Consider the following 23,668-nt stretch of genomic DNA (forward strand, 5'->3'; position numbering starts at 1 on the left):
TATACCCTTGATTTTAATCATTCCTGAGGAATAGTGGCTAATCAAACACATTTACATACACTTACCGTGGAGAATCTATTCCACTATCTCCTGCCATGCTCTGATTTTCTGTTCCTTCCAAACGACTGTGTTCGTGTTGGATATCCTGAGCCAACACTGGCCTACGTGAAGTATTGAAAAGTTCTAACTTTTGTGTGAACTGCTTTCTCATTCCCTGATTCTGAGCACTCTGACTCCAGCTAGCTGGTTTCTTTCCTGTGTCACCAACAGAATCTTGGAGGGTTTCAGTCTCAGAATGGGCTTTCCTTGTGCTATAGTAATCAAATATACTTCCATCCGCGGATGCTGAGGCCTGTGCACATGTAGCAACACTGGGTTCCTCTTCATAGTTACAAATGGACTGAGTCCCTGAATTGAGGCCACCACCTTCAGCAGAGAGATTAGGTGTTTGGCTTTCACCTGGGTTAATGAAAAACCCAGTGGGTTTGTAACACTCATTTCCTTCAAGCACCTGAAGCTCAGACCTGTGTATTTTGTTGTTGTACTCAGTCAGAGATATTTCTGTCACTTTCTGTTTCCCCAAATGATTCCACTTGCTTCTCCCTGCAAAGGAATACTGAATGCAGCCAGGCAACATTTGACATAAGTCATCATTCTCGGAAAAGTCCTCCTCGTCTAGATATAATGAACTACAAGCACCATCATCATCTTCCAATTCATTCTGATACAAGGCCTGGTTATCATCAGAAAGCCCCTCGTTTTCTAGATCCACAGTCTCTGCTTCCGGGACAAATGCCTTTCTCATTGGTATTTCTTCTAAGTCTCCATCTTGTCTCTCAGGTTGTCTCAAATAGTTCGTACTAACTGGGTAATCCAGAAGACCAAGATTTTGGAACTGGTGTATTGTTTGATCAACTATTCTACAAGCAGAGGAGGCATGGCCTAAAGAGGAGGAACCTTGTGACGGCAGGACATGCCGTGTTTCTGTGGCTTCCCCTAATGTGTCAAAGGGAGAATAACTTTTCCTCAAGACTTCAGGGATTACCTCGTTTTTTCCACCATATACATCATATCTCAACATGCTTTCCTGAAAGGAACATTTACTGCCATTTTGCAAAACACCACACTGAGAGTAATTTAAGAGGGGATCTCTGAAGTCATCACTGACAGGTTTGACGGCAGAGTTATTCATATAAATGGATTCTGCCATTGGTTTATCTTTACATTGTTCAGCATGTGGCTCTTTGAGTTCACTCTCAAAGATTCTTGAGGAGTCCAAAGACCTTGACCTTGGGAAAGGCTTTCCCTTTGGTCCAGTCTGACTGGGTTTCAGATCACTGGTCTTCTGGATGTTGTGCCCTTTGGTTACTGGAATCCCTCGGGGAGAAAAACCTGCGAAAGGATTACTAATTCGCTTCTTGTAAATCAAATGGGACCCCAGCACTGATAGGTTCTCATCAAGTGGTTTCTGAACTACTGCTCCATTTGGGCTTTTAATTCTGGGGGTGGGTTGTGTAGCAGGGAGATTGGGATGTTTCTCCAGTCTAATGCTTCCCGGCTGAGGCTCGCTTCCCGGACTCCCGGCTTTGTGCCTATCCCTCTGAGAACGGCCCCGCCTTCTTCGAGGCTTTGCAGACCGGCCCCTGCGGTTCCTCATTCCCTCTTTTGAAGGATATTTATGCCTCATCGTCAGCATATCAGTGGAAGTGCCCTGGCTATTATATTGTTTCTGTTCCTCATATTTTTGCATCAAGACTGTATGTTTGATTAAGTTGTCAACGGTCAGAATGGGATTAATTCTTCTGATAATCTCATGTTCGACGTCTCGAGGAATATTGTCCAAGTTATCTTCATCTCGGACAGGCCATTCTTCTGGTGGGAACTGGGCAGAGAAACTGCTGTGTTCTGTTCTGGACTTCTCCTTCCTGGATAGACTACGCCAGAAGAGGCTGAAGCCAAACTTCTTGCTTTTTTCTCTGTCTTTTGTGTCTGGTAACGGTTTGGCGCTTTCACAGATGTGATTCTCCTCAGACACTGAAACAGCTCGATTCTGTACCAAAGATCTGGATTCCTGAAGACCCTTCTGGCCTTCTCTAGCCATTTCTGCAGCCGCCGGTGTCGCCTCTATGTCCTGAGTGCACAGGTCAGGGGAACACCGGCAAGACTGACAATGGGAAATGGGGGCAGCATTGCCTTTGGCTAGTTCCGCACAGCTGGCTACGCTCACCAGATACCTAATGCAAGTTGGCACTGGGTGACTTTCATCTGATAGGTCTCTCTTATTTTCTTGAGGGGTTGTATTTGTGATGAAGTAAGTCTGAGGGGTGACTATGAAGTATCCCTCTCCAGTGTGATAAATCTTCCTTTCTTTAATCAGAGTTCCCAGAGTGGTATAGAGAATATCTTGAGATGGAATTGCAATGCCTAAAACAAACAAGCATTTCATTACACTGATAGATTTTGAATTAAAAAAAGCATTTTGATGAGTGAAATCAGGAAGTCAGAAATGACCACACATGTGCTTGATGAGCCCAGAGCTAACTGTAACACAATAAATGTAATTACAATGCCAAAGAAGCAGTCATAATAGTCACAGTTTAATTGAATAATAGGAATACAATTTGGTCCACACAAAGACATAGGGCTAAATTAATGGTTAAGTAGAGAAAAAAATCTGAGTTCCCTCGAACACACACAGGAAGTTATACAAACCCATCATGAATTTAAATTTTCACTTCAAGACAGCATTCTTGGAAGCAAACATGGGAGTTTTTGAAAATCGCAGCTTCATTGCTTAAATCTTAATAAGAATCTAAAGAAAAAATGAAAACTAGTCTGTGCCAGGATGAGGGCAAACTACCTAATATCTATATTATGATAGTTTTTCAAAGTAGGAAGGTAACAATTTTAAAAGAAATTCCTTTTTCCAAATATCAGGGTTCAAAATTGTATTTATATTGTGAAACATGTTTGTATAACACTGGAAGAAAATACATCAATATATTAACATTTCGGGGACGCCTGGGTGGCTCAGTCGCTTAAGTATCTGCCTTCAGCTCAGGTCATCCCGGGGTCCTGGCATCAAGCCCCATATCAGGCTCCCTGCTCAGCGGGGAGTCTGCCCCTCCCTCTCCATCTGCCTCTCCCCCAGCTCATGCTCTCTCTCTCTCAAATAAATAAATAAAATCTTAAAACAAAACAAAACAAAAAAACAAAATCAAGAGTTTGACACTTATGCAACTAGGTCACCCAGGCACCCCCCCAAAATATTTTTTTAACTTAAGCAAGGTGCAAACAATGTAAAGAATGATCCAATTTATGTTATTAAAAAAATACATATACTCAAATACAATTTATGAAAGCATACACAGGAAAAGATAAACAATATAAGCTGTCACCTCTGGGAAGTGGCAATGGAAGAATGGGATCAGGGGAGAAGATGAACTTTTCCTTTTTTTGCTTTGTACTCCTTTCTACAGTGTGATTTGTTTATTGCCATAAGCATTGTTTTTGAAAAAGTTCATCTGGAAAGTAAAAGAAATGCCCTTATCAAATTTGTTGATGCGGGCCTTTTCCTAGCAAGGCTCTCATACAAGTTTCTACAATAGAAAAAAAAGTGGGTATCACCCAGTTTATTCACATCTTTAAGAGGATTTATAAATAGAAAGCAAGCAATGAACTAATAGAGAAAACTTGTCACGCTACCTGGGTAGTGTTTCATCAAATGCTCCAACAGTGATTCCTGTGTCACCACAATCTGGGCAGCATTCATATCAGATACAGCACAGCAAAGAACTTCAGCCAAAGGTATAAACTGAGATTGAGCTATTGGATTCATTTGCACTGGAAAGACATCTCCTAAATTGGAGGTTTAAAAAAAAAAAAAAAAGAAAAGTGATACATTTGTAGTAAAAACTATTCGGGATCAGTGAATCAAGAATAAAAACTGGGGGCGCCTGGGGCGCCTGGGTGGCTCAGTCATTAAGTGTCTGCCTTCGGCTCAGGTCATGATCCCAGGGTCCTGGAATTGAGCCCCTCATCGGGCCCCACATCGGACTCCCTGCTCAGCAGGGAGGCTGCTTCTCCCTCTCCCACTCCCCCTGCCTGTGTTCCCTCTCGTGCTGTCTCTCTCTCTCTCTGTCAAATAAATAAATGAAATCTTAAAACAAAAACAAACTGGGGGCGCCTGGGTGGCTCAATCTTTAGGTGTCTGCCTTCGGCTCAGGTCATGATCCCAGGGTCTTGGGATCGAGCCCCACATCGGGCTCCCTGCTCCGCAAGAGGCCAGCTTCTCCCTCTCCCACTCCCCCTGCTTGTGTTCCCTCTCTTGCTGTGTCTCTCTGTCAAATAAATAAATAAAATCTTAAAAAAAAAAGAATAAAAACTGAACAGCACGTGGAATTGCTATTTTTTTCCATTGGTTTTTTCCTCGGAATCTGATAACATGACATGAACAATGATAGAAAGCATAGAAGAAAAAGGTTTACATTCAGGTCCCCTACTTTTTAAGAAGTTTGTAGAATTTGTCACTACTTTACATGCAAGAGATAGTAAGTTTCCAGATGAAAGGCACAGAGTGCTATCAGAGTTCAGGTCAGACAATGTTTATATGGTCTTTATCATATTAGCTATCTGAGGCAGGCAGGGATAGAATTCTTATTTCTTTATTTAAAATATAGAAAGTCATAGGGGTGCTGGGTGGCTCAGTCCATTAAGCGGCTGCCTTTGGCTCAGGTCATGATCCCAGGGTCCTGGGATCGAGCCCCGCATCGGGCTCCCTGCTCAGCGGGGAGTCTGCTTCTCCCTCTCTCTTTACCCCTGCCCCCTGCTCGTGCTCTCTCTCAAATTAAATAAATAAGTAAATAAAATCTTTAAAAAATATATATATATGTAGAGAGAGAGAAAGCCATAGAAAGCTCAAATAATTGTTCCAAGGTCAGAAAGCAAGTAGAATGACCAAAATAGGTCTTCTGACTCCTAATCCAGCATTTTCATCATTCCACATTTTCCTGATTGGAATGATAGGAAGATTTGAAGAAGGAAAGGGCAGAAATGTTTTCCAAAAGCACAAAGACATGGAGCAAAACCATGGAAGGAGGAAAGCACAAGGTATGTTATCCTGGTTGGATAGAGTTTGAGTTATATCAGACCAGAGTTGAAGACAGATCAGAAACATAAGCTAGACTGTATTGTCTTTCCTCCTTGCTAACATCTTAAATAAATGTTCTTAACCTGCTATTACTCATGTTAGAGTTTTAGATTCTGCTGAACATTACTCGATTACTTGGAAATGAAAGACAAGGACTCAGGAAAGAGATTTGGGAATCAACTAATACAGAGGAGATCTGAAGCTAAGGAGTGGCATAAATTCTTCAGTAGGAGAAACAGAAAGAGAGCCAAGAAACACTGAACTATGGGGCTATCTACAATTAAGAAACAGTAGAAATAGGGACCCACAAAAGCAAGAAGGCCCAATAATGGGAGTAGGAGAGAGAGAACCAAAAGTATGAGAAAAAGAGGCTCCAAAATGACAGTAAAGCAACAGTGTCAAAATGCTTGAAAAGGATCAGAAAGGTTGAGGGAGGAGGAAAAAGGGCCATTGTATTCTTTTCTTTTCTTTTTTTAAGATTTTGTCAGAGAGAGAGAGAAAGCACAAGCAGGAGGGAGCGTCAGGCAGAGGGAGAAGCAGGCTCCCCACGAAGCAAGGAGCCCGATGTAGGACTCGATCCCAGGACCCTGGGATCATGACCTGAGCCAAAGGCAGACGCTTAACCGATGAGCCACCCAGGCGTCCAAGGCCATTGTATTTCTTGATTGGAAGGTGACCATTGGTGTCCTTCAAGAGAAGTGTTTTTATAGAAAAGAACACAGAAACTAAATGTCAGGTTGAAGGGAAGGGCATTGGTGAGAAAAAAGTAAGGTCAATGGATCCTCCTTCTAGAGCAGGGCTTCTTAACTTTGGCACTTTTGACACTGGGGGCCAGATAAAAGGTGACCAAGCATCTCAGTAACCCAGGACTGAGGGGTTTCCTGGTACATAGGATGTTCAGTGTGATAACCAAGAAAGTCAAAGGCAAACCAAAGAGGGTCTGCCTAGCCAGATAATTCTTTGTCGTGCGGGGCTGTCTTGTGCATTGTAGCATGTTTAGTAGCGCCCTTGGTCTCTGTCCACTTCTAGATGCCAGTAGCATCTCCCCCAGTTGCAGCAACCAAACAAGTTTCCAGATATTGCCACATGTCCTGGAAGAGGGGGGTAGAGGCAAAGCTGTCTCAATTATAAACCACTGTTCTATACCATTTGTTGGAAAAATCGGATTCTGAAAGAGGAGAAACAGAACATAAACCACAAGGGAGTAGGATCAAGTGAATGTGAATGTGTGCGTATGTTGTGATTTTCTTAATAGAAGAGCTCTGCACATTTGGATCCAAAAAGGAAGGGCTTCATGGAAACAACGTACATGATTCTGGGAAAAAGAAGACCAGCAAGACAGCAAGATCCCAGAAGAGGAGAATAGGAAAATATGCAAAAGGCAGAGGCAGAAGAACTGCATTAGAAATAAGATACTACTTCATCTGGACTGGAGAAAAGAATAGAGGGTGGTAGAAGACCAGAGACATACTGAAGCCTAGAAGGAAACACACATGAGCACAGCAAGGTCATTTGATCTCTGCAAAGTAAGACAGGGAGAGAGGGGATAGGAATGGGAGGAGAAAAAAACAGGAGTGAGGAGCTAAAGAGTGGAAAGGGGGGATGGAGAGCTATTTTTGGAGTATATTAAATTAAAAAAATGAATACAAGGATTATGAAGGAGCCCTGAGTCTCAAGACGATTGAAGTATGGTTGCTGGCAGGTGACGTGGCAATCTAGAATGAAAAGGCTGAGAGCCAGGTAGGCCAGCAGTGCTTCTGAGAATGACCAGGGGCTTGTGCTAATGTGCGGATTCTGATTCACAAGGTCAGAAGCAAAGCCCATGATTCTGCATTTCTAACTACTTGCCAGGTGAGGTCTGCTTGGGAATGGTAGAGGGTTAGAGGTTGTTGATAATAGCAGTGTTAAAGTAGTTAACCATTCAACAAATAAACATGGCCCTAGGGCTGCATGGGGAGTCAAGAGTAGCCAAAGGATGCCAAAGAATTGAGAAAACTTGGTTATACCCTGCAGTTGACTTGCCCAGTGACAGTGGAGAAGCCAATACATTGAACTAATTGTTTTTTTTTTAAAGATTTTATTTATTTATTTGAGAGAGAGAATGAGAGAGAGAGAGAGAGCATGAGAGGAGGGAGGGTCAGAGGGAGAAGCAGACTCCCCACTGAGCAGGGAGCCCGATGTGGGACTCGATCCCGGGACTCCAGGATCATGACCTGAGCCGAAGGCAGTCACTTAACCAACTGACCCACCCAGGCGCCCACATTGAACTAATTGTTGAGGGGGAAGGAAGGTGGTGAGGATTGGCAAGGTGTGAAGGGTTGTAGCTAGGGCTGGTGAGTGGCCCATAACATATTCGTTGTATCTGCATGAAGATAGAGGACTTCCATAAGCAAACTGAGTAGTTTGCTGTTATACATAATACTGGTCTGTTGCCCTGCATGCTTAAGCTTCTGTACTTACTGTCCAAGTGGGACATTAGCTGACCTAAACCTCAAAATCCTTCTAGAAAGTCTACCTCTAAGCTAAGGGTAATAAGACTCTGCCTCTCTTCATTCCCTCTTTGCCTCTCTTTTTTCCCTCGGCATCTGGGATTTACTTTCTTCTCTTTCATCTCCCTCCTCAACCAGAAAAAGTATAGAATCGAAGGACAATTTCCAAGAGTTCTGTGCTCCTTTAACATAACTCTATGTGCTTCATTTGAAATAAGTGACTTTAAACTTTTATATATCTTGGGTGCCTGGGTGGCTCAGTTGGTTAAGCGACTGCCTTCAGCTCAGGTCATGATCCTGGAGTCCTGGGTTCGAGTCCCACGTCAGGCTCCCTGCTCAGCAGGGAGTCTGCTTCTCCCTCTGACCCTCTTCCCTCTCGTGCTATCTCTCATTCTCTCTCTCTCAAATAAATAAATAAAATCTTTAAACTTTTATGTATCTTTCCCCCTCATCTCCCAAAACAACCTAAGTGACTTTTTTCTTGTATGTGATCTTAAATTGATTACCTCCCCCCTACCACCTTCATGTGGATGAGAAGTCCTTAATTCAAAAAGAGGGTGGAGAAAGTTCTCTCCTAGAAAGATAAGGGCTAGAGTACTGGCGAAGTATAGGGCAAAACCTAAAACGTTTTTCAGTGGCTCAACCACACAACCCACATTCTAGCCTCACCGCATCCCTACCCTAAACCCAGTCACTTTGAACTTTGAGATGGGAAAGGAGGAAGCTTTTAAAAGAAAGCGATGGGTGGCTAGAATGTCAGCGTCTGATGTCCTTGCCTGCCGCGCCCCCTGCCGGTAGCCGCCCATTTTGGGGCAAATGAAACAAAGAAGCTAAACCGAGGGTGGGGGTCCAGTACTCAGGTCTCCACTGTGCCTTTGGGCTAGACCTGAAGCAGCCCATTTTTTGTTCTTAAGCTTATTTCCTCCTTTCATAGAAAAAATAGTCAAAATGGATTTTTCATGGGGCTGGTGGGAGGGATGCATGGGATGTTCCTGTATATTTCTTTGCAATCTCCCATATATCTAAAGTCAATTCGAAATAAAACCTAAAAATAGATTGTTCAGAAAGCATTACTTTTAGTTAACAAGCAGAAATATATGAGCAACAGAACTTTTTTCTTATATTTTAAAAATCCCAATTTCTTTTAAAGAATCCTGACACTGCTTGCCAAATCCAAAGACAATCCCAGAAATTTTATTCATAATTCCTAGCACGGTGTGGGAATGAGTATGTTAAGAGCAAACAAATCTACTATCAAGTAGGAAGCCAAACTGCCTTTTTTTCTCCTTAAAAGTAATACAACAATATGTCCATTGCATTTTAGAGAATGTGTTAAATTGCATTTAACCTCTGGTTTGGCACTCCCTCTAAACAAACCCTAGAGAAAATTTCTCAGTACATTTCCTTCACAGCCGTTGCTAAGAGGCGTCTTCAGGTGCATAAATCATCAAGGGTTTTTTGTGCAGGAGAGCGGAGCAAACCCTGACTGGGAACTTTCGTGATAGACTCAGGAATCACGTTCACACTCTAGCCATCTTTTTTTGTTTCAGTTACTTTTGCCCTTGGATTTTTGGAACGCAATAACCCTTAGTAGAGTTTTCCACCAAAAATTAACTTTCTGTGTAGAAGATCCCATTTATATACATAACCAGATTTCACAGTAAAGGAAAGCCAGTCCTTTGGCTTTATCCTCAATTACTATGGAGTAATTGAAGAGTACCCTTAAGCCCAGGCCTGCTGTGGACCTTTGACCCTTGACCTGTAGCAGGGATCAGAAGGCTAGAAGAGGCTGTGTGCCAGAGCAAACAGTTCACAACAATGTTCTCTCTGTTTACACAGTCTTGTACTCTTAGGTGCTGCAGAAATGGGGAAAGTATTTGGGCTGAAAGACTGGTTTGACAAAAACATCAACAAAGTACAACCATACATATTGGCACTGACTACATTTAATGCCATCTTTTCTGCAAAGGATATTTTTGTTGCTTACCTTGCTGTACTCCCAAAGGATTTAGTTGGTATTTTACTTTATTTTATTTTTTGCGTTTCTAAATTATGATGAGTTTTAAAACAATTTTTCTTTAAAAATCCACTTTTGGGGAGAAGAAAAAAAAAACAGCACAAGGCAAATTCAATGTATGTAGTATGCAGATGCCCAATCAACAAGTGCAAGTATGGAGTTCTGAATTGTCAAAGGTTGTTGACATCCAGTCAAGTCCAGAGCAGGCCCCTTCTAGCTTGAGATCCTACAACTGTGATGAGAACCAGACTCCTATGTGATGGCTATAAATTCATATAACCCCGGGCAGTCAATCCCTGTCCCTGGTGCCTTATAACAGTGGCCCAGAGAGCCCCTGGCTGATAGGAGCAGAACTCTGCCAGTGTGGCTTGCTCCCGAGTTGGTGACAATAGCCCAACAATGATCCAGTGCCATCAAAGTACTCCTCACAACTCTGAGGAAAAGGCGGTGGTTTCTTTGTCAGGACACAAAGGCCTCCTCCATATGCCTCTGGTGGAAGGCCTCTAGAAGAATACTCTATCTTCACTGTTTTCTATCAGCGAAGAAAGTGGCTAAAAGAGCCATTTCCTGGCCAAATCATGAGGTGTAAATACTCCTACCTCAGTGTCAAATATCAAGAGGTACATTTATGATAAATATGGACACAGCCGGACTGCCTTGCACCAGACCCAGAGAAGGCAGCTGGGGTAGACCAAGCAAACCGTCCCCCAGAACTGTGATACTGGAGAAATCTTCAACCAGGGACACTGGACTCCTAAATCTGCCCGTTATATATCACCAGTTGGAAGCGTCAGTAACACTAAACGAGCCTAAACTTTGCACTCTGATAAATGGGAGCACTGTTATCAGTATAGTGCTGGTCCAGTGAGGTTGTTTTCCCAGGGGGAGTGCGAGTGGGGAGCACAAGCCAACAGAAGCAGGACAGTGGTCAGTCCCAGGACCCCGAGGGAAGGTCGGACGCAAGGGCAACAATACCCGGGCTCAAACAACATACTCGCTCCCCATCTTGAAAGTGGTTATCAGACAGTTGAAGGTGAGGTTTGGTAACCTGACCATTTTGGAGGAAAGAGCCAGATGCAGAGAAAGCATGTGATCTCAGGCCTCCTAAGTGAGAAAGGCAGAACCCAAATTAAGCGGCAATCTGCCGGGCCCAGTCCTGTATTTGCTTTGTCCACCGAGAAAACTTCTGAAGAAAAAACGATCTTTATCGAAATGGAGTTTATTTTGATATCTGAATGCTCTAGTTAAATTTCAGGGACAAAATTAAAGTTTTATATAAAAACTGTACCTTTAGAGGAAAAAATTATAAATACCATGCAATGTTAACATTTGTCTTACGTTTTTAAGACACCTACACAAATTCCAAGAGGGCCCACATGGAATCTAAATTCTTTTTTTTTTTTTTAAGATTTTATTTATTTATTTGACAGAGAGAGATACAGCGAGAGCAGGAACACAAGCAGGGGGAGTGGGAGAGGGAGAAGCAGGCTCCCCGCGGAGCAGGGAGCCCGATGCGGGGCTCGATCCCAGGACCCTGGGATCATGACCTGAGCCGAAAGCAGACGTTTAACCGACTGAGCCACCCAGGTGCCCCTGGAATCTAAATTCTGACATTTTAATTCAGGGTACTTGAATTTGATTTCAAAGTTCCTAAGAGACTGTACTACCAATGTGCAAAACAGAGGGAAGACTTCTTTGCAAATTTGGAAAGCACTCACAACAGAAATTTCTCGTGTCCATAAAATTAAATTCCAGGCAAAACTAACCCTAACATTACTTATTTCATATTTAAGACACAAAACGCTCTCTACTATAAAAATGTTGAGTCCCCATACAAGTTTATGGACTTAGTGCTAGGCAGTCGGCCAGAAATTCATGCATTATTGACCTTCAAACGGTTTAACTGAGCCGCTCAAATTCAGCTAATTACCCGGACACATGAAATCTGAGACCATCTGTTTTAGGCGCCCGGACTGAATCACACTGTGGGAAAGGTATCTTCTAGGTGCATTAGAGATGATAATAGAGCATGAATAAAACAGCCTGCAGATACACTCAAGTTTAATTAAAAAAAAGGATGTTTTGTTCTAAGTAATCCAAGAAGCTTCTCTGATTTTTAAACTACACTTTTATCCAAGACAGAACTTCCAGATTTCTTTAACATTAAAATTAATCCTGTACTTTTATAAATGCACGTATTTTGTAACAACATGTATCTCATCAGAGATAAGATGCTGTGCACAAATTTCCATGGCTTTAAATAATTAGATCTATTGTGTTATAACCTTAAATAGGTTCAGAAAATCAAACAAAATTGGAACAAAAAGAAAGGTTTCAGGCCAGCAAAACCAAGCCCCTCTCCCTGTTTCCCTTTTATTTTAGTAAAATAAAAGAATGCAAACACTTTCCCCCACATTTAGAAACAAAAGAGTACCAAGACTCAGAAACTGGCTGTAGTCGGGTTATCTCCCATGAAAGCTGGAATTCTTTCTCAAGAGCTGTAATGTTTATTTTGAACTCCTGGACACATACCTCCCCTTCTGGGACATGCCCTCTGTTGAAAAGATAAAGGCTTCCCTCAGGAGCCTGGGTTGTTCCAACACCAGGAGTCGTTAGTACTATCCTCCGTAATAACCATCCTTCGACCTGTAAGGATTAGCAAATTAGCAGCCCCTTTCTTTTCAAGGGATATAGCCACGAGTAACCACTATCATTCAAGTTGCAGAGGCTTTGGGCCGTTTATGAAGGGACCCCACGATTCAGGTGTCAGACAGGATGTGGGATAAAGAACGGACACAGAAGTAGCCCTACTTCGGGGAGTCCTTTGGCCTCTAGCAGCCTTCTCCCATGACCTCCACCCTCATTCTGGGTAGAGATATGGGGACACCTGGCCAGGAGGCAAGGGTGCGCATGACTCAAACTGGCTGGGTTTTTTTTTTTTAAACACTAAAGCTCAGTACCTCAGCCCCAAAGCCCTCCAGGCTCTGTGGTGCCCTGTACCTAACCTCTCTCCCCTTCAGGCTCCCACTCTGGATATGTTAATGATTTTACCCCAGCGGTGTCAGTATTCTAAAGCTGTCAAAATTAATTACCATAAATTTAGTGGCTTAAAACAACACAAATTTATTATCTCACAGTCTATAGATCACTGGTTCCTCTGCTCCGGGTCCTGTGGCCTGGGCTCTAATTGGAGGCTCTGGGGGAGTGTCTACTTCCGCGCTCATTCCCGTTTTTGGCAGAATTCAGTTCCTTGTGGTTGTAGGACTTAGGACTCAGGTCCCCCGTTCCCTTGATGGCTGTCAGAAGGGAGCCTCTTGTCAGCAATTTAAAGCCACCTGGTTGTGTCATGTTGCCCCCTTCATCATCAAAGACAGGGTGGAGTCTTCACACTGCGATTCTCTCCGACTTGCCCTTCTGTTGCTTCACTTCCATTCCAGCCAGATAAAGTTCTCTGCTTTTAAGGGCTCGTGTGATTAGATCAGGCCCACCCAGATAATCCAGGATAACCTTCCTAAAGTCCAAAACATAATTACATCTGCACGGTCCTTTTTGCCGCGTAAGGTAACATATTCACAGGTTCCAGGGATTTGGATGTGGCCATCTCTGGGGCACCATTCTGCCTACCACACCAGGTATAAGGGCTGGGGGCAAGGAACAGCTGAGGAGAGAGGCACAGGTCGTAAACTGCACCAGTCCTGTATCTCCCTAAAAATGGCTGTGCAGGAGAATACCTTCTCTTTGCCCTCTAGGCCAACCTGGGACTGACTTAAGGTGAATCTTCTTCCCAAGATTCTGGAGGCCACACTCACACACAATACCAATGACTGGCAGCTCAGAGTCATGGTGATGAATATAAAATACCACTGTACAAAAACTGGGGGCCAATTTTAGCACCAAGGTTGTTGTTTGAATGAGAGATAAATAAAAGGTCCCTGTGACAAAGAAGCCGTCCTTCATATACATAGTCTTCAAGGGACCCGATTGGATTTCCAATCCAGGTTCTGCTGTGTGGCTCTGAATAAACCACCTCCCTTCTTTGAGTCTCAGTTTTCCTTGTCTATACATGTGGGGCTGAGCTAGATCAGTGTTTCCCAAAACGTGTTCTGTGGAGCACTCATTCCATGAAATGCTCTGCAAGGAAAGGTCCCAAGGCCGAATGTTTGGGAGTCACAGGGGCATTGTTAAAGGCTCTGAGAACTGTAATGGATAATCTAATTATTTATTTAACCCTATGTTTCCCAGTCATACTCGGCCGCAATCTCCTTTCTCCAAAACCTCATATTTATCCGTCGGCTGTGATTTCTCCCCATCCAAACTGGCCTCTCCCTGCATAGTCTGTACTCTCATCTGGGAGACCTTGTCCCTATTTGCTCCACCTAAAGCACGCTTCCCCATGCCCATGTTTCAAAATCACCAAGACTGGCTCAAATGCTGACTTGACTCTCCCCTGAATTGTTCTCTGAGCCCATCAGCTGGAGTTCTCCTTCCCACAGGGATCCCTTACGAAACACTGAGTGAGCGGTTGCCATGGCATAGCCTTAGTACTCATCATACGGGGATATTGTCATAGCACAGTCCTTCAATCATTTCGTACCCAGCAAACATTTATTGAGTACCTACTATATGCCAGTTCCTGGGGATACAGGTTGTGATCAGAACGCGGTCTTTGCCTTCCAGGGGTTCTGATTCTAGTGCAAGAGCAGTGACTGGAGGCAGTCATAACCCAACATGAGGGCTATCGCTGGTAGGACTGGGACTCAAGTCTTCCTGGTCCCCCTCCTGAATGCCACTCTCAGAAGTTTGTGGATGGCTGGGCAGGATCGTCATGAGTAAGAAGAGCCAAACGTGTCTCTCTGGGGCCCTGGGGTCCCTAAAGCAGCATGGGATAATAAAGGGAGCCCGCAATTAGTCAGGCGGACCTGGGCTCAAATCCTCCACCTCCACTTACTGATGGTGCCGTACTGACTTTTCTTTTCCCAACCCCCATTGCCTATTTGACCAGACACCGGTCCTGCCCATGACATTCTCCTCCGCCTGAGCAGAAGCAATTCTTGTTGGTAAAGCCTACGGCTAGCCCCGCTTTGTTCTACTCAGTACTATTTTACTGTGACACCTTGTGGCAGATATTGTAGGTTGACACATTCAACACACAGTCCCAATCGCCTTTTTCCTTGCCTGCCTCCAGTGTAGAGGTAGGAGAATGTATTACTCAATTTCCCAGCCTCTCTTAAAACTGGTGGGCACATGACATCACTGTGGTCCACGAGATAAGGCAGGCAGCTACCACTGCTAGAAGAGACCTCACGAGGAAAAGGCTCCACCTTCATCTTTTTTCCTTTCATTCTTGACTCTTTCTTCCAGCCTGGATCTTGAAGAGGAGGCAGCCATCTTGTGACCATTAGGTGACAAACATGATGTCAGAGACCACTCTTTGAGCAAGGCAGAGCAGAAAGAGAGAAAAAGCCCAGGTGTCTGGTAGCCTTGCTGAGCCACCGTGCAGGCCCCAGGCTGCCGACCTCCAAACTTCTTGTCATGAGACAAATCTACCCCTCGTTTGTTCATGCCATTGTTAGAGCGCTTTCTGTAACCTGCAGCAAAACGCATCCCCGGCCAAACTACTTAGTCAAGGGCTTTTGATATTTGTTTCCTCCTCCTATTTTCTGCTATGGGCGAAGTGTTTGTCCTGCCCAGGGCTGGAGTAAAGCTCCTGGATTCTCTACCACCTGGACTTTATTACAGTACCTTAGATGCTGCGAAGCTAGGACGCCACAGTGATGGGAATTCACAGAAACGGTGTTGGGGCTCCTGCTTACTCATCATCATGCCAAGTCTGGGATAAGCCATGAGAAGAATGAAAAGCAGAAACTTGAGCTTGGGTTGCTAATTTTTTTTAAAGATTTTATTTATTTATTTGACAGAGAGAGACACAGTGAGAGAGGGAACACAAGCAGGGGGAGTGGGAGAGGGAGAAGCAGACTCCCCACTGAGCAGGGAGCCCGATGCGGGGCTCGCTCCCAGGACCCTGGGATCATGGCCTGAGCCGAAGGCAGACGCTTAACGACTGAGCCACCCAGGCGCCCCTGGGTTGCTAATTTTTAACGGCTTGGGGAAATCTGTCCTAGGAAGACCACCACAGGCAGTGTCCTCTGGAGGAGGAAGGATTTTCTTCTTGCATGTAGAAATCAGAGGGGAAGATAAGGACTGTCACGGCCGCACGGCTGGCTTCCCAAATGGGTATCTACAGTTACAGCCCTGAGAACGGGCTGCCGTTCACTCTCCTGAAAGGAAGTCTTGTGAAATGGAGCCAATAAGTCAGTATCACTGTTCACATCGATGTAAGATTAACTCGGCATTTAAAGAGGCAAATAATGAATAACACCACTTCTATTTCAGGAGGAGGTAATCCCTGCCATTTGTTGAAGAAATTTGCTTTGGTCCTGAAAGAGCCTGGATCCACCCACAACCCTCCCACCCCCCAGCCTCCCCACAGCTGGGTCTGTGCGGTGGTGGTGGATTAAGCCCAGCAGAGGCCTCCTGCTCCAACCAGGACCGGGTTCTGTGCTGACGGGAGCTGGGACAAGGCTCTACTTTAGATCATGAGATACACACTTAGTGCTGCCTTTTATCCCAGACTCTACACACACACATGAGCGTGCGCACACGTATACCTTTACCAGAAGCATCACACAAATTGCAGCCTGGCTTACACCTTTCCTGTTGATGGAGGTGGGTGTCGGGTGACCCAGAATAATGAACAGGACCCGCCCCAGAATCCAGGGAGGATTATCCATGCCCACAGGTGCTTGCCCAGGCCCCTGCAGCAGGGCTGCTCAGCGCTCAGCCACTCTGACTCCCACCTGGGAGCTGCTCCTGCCCCAATCTGGAAAGCATCCCTGAGTTTCTGCATCAATGGTCTCTTTCACTTCTCCCAGACTGTCTGCTATGCTCCAGCTGCTTTCAAGTTGATTACAGATTCTTTTGGCCTCCTGAAATATTAACTTTTAAAAGATAAAAGCCACTCCGGGGATACAATTCGTACAAATGTAGTTTTACTGAAAAGCGTTTCTAGGCTGTGAGAGACTTTAAAGACCTAAACTTTTCGATTTTAAGATTGTGAATTCCTTTTTTTCAGCCCAGAAGGCTTCACATTACATCTGGGCAGATGTGACTGCACCTCAGAAGGCCTTTAGCATATTTTCACAAGGTCATTGCCTTAGAAATGAAATGAAAAGTTCACCACCCTGAGAAATCTTGAAAGAGGCTGTAAGTCTTGCTTCATATCAGTGGCTCTGATCTTTACATGTGGGGTCCTATGACCACCGATTCTAGGAGCCAGCTGCCTCACACTAAGCCATGCATTACTGCACCTCAGACCCGAGGCAGCCACACGTTTTCTCAGGTTACATGCTGGTGGAAAGAGGGTGGGTTCGTGCACAACATGCTGTGTGTCCAGGCAGAAACCGCGAGGGTCCGTCTGCAACAGTTAGCTGACTTCTCCCTTTGCCTTCCTTCCCCACTCAAATTCAAATGTGCTCTTTTCCTCACTCTCTTGGGTTTCAGCCCATAAAAGACTGAAACTTTTTTTAATAAATTTATTTTTATTTATTTTATTTTAATAAATCCTTTATTTATTTTAATAAAGCCCAACATGGGGCTTGAACTCACAATCCTGAGATCAAGACCTGAGCTGAGATCAAGAGTCAGACCCTTAACCAAATGAGCCACCCAGGTGCCCCCAACATATCTTTTAAATATACTACTTTCTAGATTATTGCTTCTCTAATCCCCTCTTCTTTCTCTCTAGGAGTCTTAAGACTGACATTCTCGGCCTGGGTGGCTCAGTGGGTTAAGCCTCTGCCTTCGGCTCAGGTCATGATCCTGGGGTCCAGGGAATGAGTCCCGCGTTGGGCTCTCTGCTGGGGAGCGGGGAGCCTGCTTCTCCCTCTGCCCTTCACCCGGCTCTCTCGCTCGCTCTCAAATAAAATCTTTTAAAAGAGACTTTCTCCTTTTGCTTATGAAATATCCCCTCTTCTAAGTGATGCACAGACAGTATTCCTGCTACCAACACCCTGCTCACTTCACCAACCTTCTTCCTCAGTCCGCTGCCTCCCCTTTCCACTGCCACCTCAACCCAATGCATGGTGCCTAAACCCAGGTGTAGGAGAGCAAGGACAATTCTCGTGGAAGTGCCTGGAGCAGCACACACCTCTGGGTCACGAGAGTCCTGCATCTGTCCTGCTTCTAACACGGCACAACGGAGCAAACTGTTAGCAAGAGAAGCAGAATCTTGAAGAGTTGGAGCTTTCCAGATAAACATTGCTGAATCTTGGGATCCTCAGCTAAGTTAATTTACAACTACATAGTGAGAGAACTCTAGAGAGATTTAACTAACTCTGAAGGTGTGTTATTTCAAGGGCAAATGAGGCCCATGACCTTGGAAACAGCTCTAGGTCATAAAAACTGAAGCCACCAGGGTTGTTCTGGCTCCTGAAGAGATGTATTTATATCCCAAAAGGTCAGAGGAAGAACCCAGGATCTTTTCTGTCTGGTCTCCAAGCAACAAAGGTTTTTTTCCCTCTTGGGAGAAGAGAAGGAAGCAGTTCTCTCTTTGTCCTCTATATGAGCAAGGAAAATCCCTTTTTCTCCATCCCTCACCTATGGAGAGTCTAACCTCTTATGCTAGAGATTTTTCCACCTGGCTTTCATCACATTGCCCCAGGGGTAAGCACTGGGGTATGGGGGGGGGGGGTGCTGGTGCCATTATAATTATTTGCATAAGAATATTTTTTATTTTTGTGTAAATAATCTATCTCTCATATGCATTCAGAATAAAATTCATAAAGATGCTTATTAAAAGCCCAACAGTAATGGCAGCAAAGATGATGGTATCCTATTTGTCACACGGCTTACTGGAAGAGACAGAGCCCTGAGGCTGGTTAGCAGGATTTGAAGACTATCCATAGGAATCAGCAGCTCTGTTGAAAAGACTGAGCAATTTATTAGTCCAGGATTAGGAGACAGGCTTGGAAAATCCAGATTAGGATTTTGCTTCCTGCTCTGGGTGGACCCAGAAATCCTTACAGGTGGGCTTCAGGTGGGACAGGAGAAGCCTGTGTTGCTCTCCTACAGGTGAGGAGGAGGCGGACTTAATCAGCTCCCAAGTCTGGGGGTTGAGTCAACACCACAGGGGAAAGGGTCTGGATCACCACTCTGGAGACCCTTCCCAGCTCCCCTCTGCTCCCTAGTTCCCCTGAGCCTCCAGCTGACTCTCCTATCTCAGAAGGCACTGCACTAGTCCCTTTCCACAGGGGGAGACAGGGAGGCTGGCTCCAAGCACCCATGTGGAGAGGACAGGGAGCACGGGGTTCATGGAGACGCTTAGGAATGTGGAGTGGAGCCTCCATAAGCTGAGCGAGCGGAGGGAGTCCTGGAGCATTCTCGCACACGCCCAGCGGAGAAAGGAGAGGGCGGTTATGAAACCCCACTCTGCAGCCTGCGTTTTGCCCCACTTCTGCATTCCCCACCGGGGAGGAAACAGCTTCTCCCTGCCGCTGTGATTTCATCCCGGCAAATACTAATTTTAACTGCTGAGTTTGTGCAAAACTTTGCAGGGGGGAGAAAGGAGTTTAAAAACAGCTTCGCATGGTTTTCTGTGCTATGGTATCTGAACATATGGCAGAAATGGACTTGGATGTTCTATGCTCGTCTCCCCTCCTCACTCCCTCAGGGAAGGCTGCAAAGAGAAGGCTGGTTCTGGCAGAGGTCACTCAGCAACCAGCTGCTGGTCTAACTGCCCCCCTCCCAGTACACGCACCTCAGGAAGGCAGCCTGATTATTCAGGGCAGCCCTCACCAGGGACGGCTGATCCTCTCTAGGCTTTTCACTGGCTCACGGTCAGAACAGTAAGAGTGGGGGCAGGTTAGATCTATTTCAAAAAAATGTTTTAATTCAGAATTTTGCCCTGGGGCACCTGGGTGGCTCAGATGGTTAAGCGTCTGCCTTCGGCTCAGGTCATGATCCCAGGGTCCTGGGATCATGCTTCTCCCTCTGCCTCTCTCTCTCTCTCTCTCTCTCTCTCTCTCTCTCTGACTCTCATGAATAAATAAATAAAAAACATTAAAAAAAAAAAAAGAATTCTGCCCTGACCAGTCTCCTGGACATGATGTAGCTTTCTCTCTCCCCTAACAATAATCCCAGATCAGCTTGCCTAAAAAGGGTCTTAGGACAGGGAGATGTAATAATTAAGTCTGTGTGAATTGTGTGAAAATATTCTGTGAAAAGGCTTTCTGTCTCTCTTGCACCCAACCCTTGTGGGCGAAATGTCTGGCTGAGAGGAGATGATGATGGAAAAAACCCCGTGAAGTTCCAGGCATGAGACACACTGATTTAGGAACAATGAGAGGAAAGTCAAAAGCAAGGCCCTAGAGAAGGGAAAACTTCAGACCCAGGAGATGAAGGGCAAGGGGACTCATGATGTTTGTTTTTCAGAATCCGCTCCTGGAGCCATCCTCCCAGAACATTCCACACTGCTCTCCTGACCTGCTGCCCAGTGCTGTGCCCCCCTCCCTAACTGGCTGCCTTGCTGCTGTCAGCACCCCAAATTCGAACCGACCACTTCGCATGCTCCTGAGGCCTGACAGCTGACCAGACAGCAGGTTTGGGCCCAGTTCCTGCATGTTCTACGCAGAACCACCCCAGGTGTCCTCTGCATCTCAGGAACAGACAACCTGGGGGCACGAGCAGGCCGGACTGCTTGAAACTGACTGTCTGAAGTTAGTCCCTCTGAAAACAAGAACTGAACTGAGTGATTTGGGCCGAAGTGGGGAAACCCCAAAACTTATCAACTGGTGGAACGCCTCCTTAGGGATCTTGTGCACTTAGGCTGCCTGATTGATGCATAATCCCACTTGGGGGCCCTAACAGCTGTAAACTCTTTGTTCCCAGGGATGCCGTGTGTACCCTCCAGGGCTGTATGAAAGGCAGGCATTAACTTATCTCTGGTGAAAACACTGACCTACACCTAGAAGGGCTTATCAGAAATATTCCAAGTGTTTATAGAAACAGCCCAGGCAGACCAAGGACCCCTCAGACATGTACTTTGGGGGCAGCTTACCTACAATATGTTATTCCATTAGTCAGGGGGTATGAAATATATTCCTCACTTTTTAGTTGAAGTGATTCGTGGCCCTGCCTCAGCCTCAAAGACATTTAGGTCAGCTTCAACTCACTGGGGCCAGTTATATGGATGGCTGAATTTGCTCCAGATTTTCTCCTTACAGGCCACGGCGAAGTCCACACAGAGTATTAGTCTATCCAGCTGAAACTGGGAGTATGCCTCAGGCCAGGCAGGCAAGGTTAATTCAGAAATGTGGGGAAGCCACCAGCCACTCTAAGGTAGACCTTGATGGTAAATGAGGTTTGTTCAATTGATGAAAACCAGAAGGAGCTTGGGAGGCAGAGGCTAAGACCACCGCAGTGGGAACAGCCTCATTCTGTCCTTGGAGTTCTGTGGGCAAGAGCTGGGTAAGTGTGGTTTACAACAAACCCAATGGATTTGGTCCTATCTCCTGCTGGTCAAATTAAAATAAACTGACCAGTGTAGTAGAATTTTATGGGAAAATTTGCCAGTAGCCAACTATGGAGAAACACAAGGAGATGGAATCACTGGGTAGAGAGAAAAGTTTTTGTGTTTCTGCACAGTTGGGGTTTTCTGAATAAATTTGCTAAAAACTTGGGATCCTGGACTAAGAGCCAAGTCTTGGAAAATTAATTTTCTTTTTTTTTATTAAAGATTTTTATTTATTTATTTGAGAGAGCGAGAATGAGAGAGAGAGAGCACATGAGAGGGGGGAGGGTCAGAGGGAGAAGCAGACTCCTGCTGAGCAGGGAGCCCGATGCGGGACTCAATCCCGGGACGACCTGAGCCGAAGGCAGTCGCTTAACCAACTGAGCCACCCAGGCGCCCGGAAAATTAATTTTCAACTGTAGAGGTAGAGAACTCCAGAGAGTTTCGCCTAATTCTGGAGGTTTATATTATATGTGTTTATATTTCAAAGGAAATGAGACCTATAACCTTGAAGACCTCTTTAGGTCAAAAAGCTGGAGCTTATCTGACCTCAAAGAAATGTGTTTACATTGCAAAAGGTTAGAGAACCCAGAGTGCTTTCCACCCTGACTCCAAGTAGCAAAGGTTTTTCTCCTTTTGGGAGGGAAAGGAGAGGCAACTGCCCTTCTCCTGTGGAAAAAGAGAAAATTGATTCTATGGCATGTCCAGCCACTTGCGTGGGAGGTTTTCCCAACTGCTTCTCATGGTGTTGCCCCAGGACTGATGTAGTTTGTAAGTAATAACTAATCCACTTCAGGATGTCAGTGTGAGAAAGTCTTTGGACCACTCTTGGCAAAACAAAGCTGGTGGAAACCATAAAACAAAATACCAAAGTCCCTGGAAATTCTAAGGGCATATGCCAAATGAAGAAACATTTACCAAAGAAAAATCTAGTTAAACTTGATAAGAACAAAGAGTCTGTGGCCAATAAGCCACCACCCTCTCCCTACCCCACCCTTCCCCCCAACTCCAGCTCAGTTTGATGAAGGCTCCACTCCAGGCAAATATGGCCAAGAAGTCGGGGCTCCCCCTCACTCAGCTCCCAATCAAGGTTTACCATATCTCACTGGGAGGGGCAGCCTGCCTGAATTTTCCATCCCCTCCAATTCCAAGCTGAAGAAGCTAAACTGAAATCCCTGGTGATTATGGCTGAAGGATTAGGGGTCCCTTTCCTCTGCCCAGTCCCTGCCCACCTCATCCTAACTCTACTCCAGGAGCAGCAAGCCAAGAATACTGGGACCCCAACCACCTTCACCCCAACACACTCCCAGGGCATAGGTTCTACCCTGGGAGAGCAAACGGAGAAGACCAAAGGCTACATTGTACCCATAGCACGGGCTCAGTTTGCCCACAGGCAGAGGCAGTCCATAAGCAGGGGAGTTCCAAAGAACTCCTGGAACGACTCTATCTGAAGAAGTCGGTAGGAAAGTTCAAGGCTCAGGGCACTCCTAACAATAGCTCCGCTTAAGAACAGTGAGCTAAACTGTAGACCAGCTAGTGCACTAAAGAGTACCAGAAAAAGATATCTAAAAAGACCTTTCCTGGGGTGAGGAAAAAACAAGAGTGACCTCAAAAAACCACCCCAGCCAGAATTTAACTGGATCAGACTGCTGAGCAAGTTTGCCCCAGGCCACTGTTGAAAACAAAAGAGCAGTCGTAATTAGAGCCTAGTAAGAGTGGTGGGACACCAAATGAAGCAGACATCTTACCCAAGAGCTCAGGGAGAGAGACAAGGCGCCCTAAAGAGCTAAAGCCACTGGCAGCCCAGGGTACCAGGTGTACGACCAGGGCTGCGCTCTCTGAGGAGCAACACCAGAGGCTTCCGGCTGTTGGGCAAACAGACGTCACTAACATAGCCTAGTCAAGCCACAAGATGAAATACAAGTCCCAGAGAGGGTTAAGAGCAACCTGTACCCAGAGTTGTTATAATAGATTACCTGAGAGGTCCAATTTTCAACTTAAGACCTGCAAAGAACCAGGAACCCATGACCTACATGCAGGGGGAAAATCAGGCAACAGAAACTGCCTATGAAAGAGACCACACGGCAAATTCAGACTTCCAAGTAGCCATGATATGTCCTAGGAAGTAAGGGAAACCATGCTTCATGAAGTGACATATGAAGACAATGTCTCACCAAAGAGAGAATATCGAAGAGAAACTATAAAAACTAAATGAGGGGTGCCTGGGTGGCTCAGTCGGTTAAGCGTCTACCTTCAGCTCGTCCTGGGATCAAGCGCCGCATCAGACTCCCTGCTCAGCGGGGAGTCTGCTTCTCCCTCTGCCACTCCCCCTGCTTGTGCTCTCTCTCCCTCTCTGACAAAATCTTTAAAAATAAAGTGATAAGACAATAAACTGATCCAGAACAAATCAGGTGTGCATTCCAGATAAAATTAATAAAGATGAATAC

The 23,668-nt window shown here is 45.3% G+C and overlaps 1 protein-coding gene across 1 annotated transcript in view; it reads right to left on the minus strand.

Annotated features, from left to right (window-relative positions):
• STOX1 (storkhead box 1) overlaps positions 1 to 23,668 on the minus strand; it is a 59,847-nt gene that overhangs the window by 7,573 nt on the left and 28,606 nt on the right. The window contains exons 2-3 of the mRNA XM_073878905.1: positions 3,706 to 3,858; positions 66 to 2,424 (exon numbers count right to left, since the gene is read on the minus strand). Coding sequence (XP_073735006.1) covers positions 66 to 2,424; positions 3,706 to 3,858 — 2,512 coding nt within the window. The remainder of the gene's footprint in view (positions 1 to 65; positions 2,425 to 3,705; positions 3,859 to 23,668) is intronic.

This window comes from Callorhinus ursinus, unplaced genomic scaffold, assembly GCF_003265705.2.
Source record: "Callorhinus ursinus isolate GAN/ISIS: 27379988/994484 unplaced genomic scaffold, GSC_fseal_2.0 scaffold31, whole genome shotgun sequence".
NCBI classification, from domain to species: domain Eukaryota; kingdom Metazoa; phylum Chordata; class Mammalia; order Carnivora; family Otariidae; genus Callorhinus; species Callorhinus ursinus.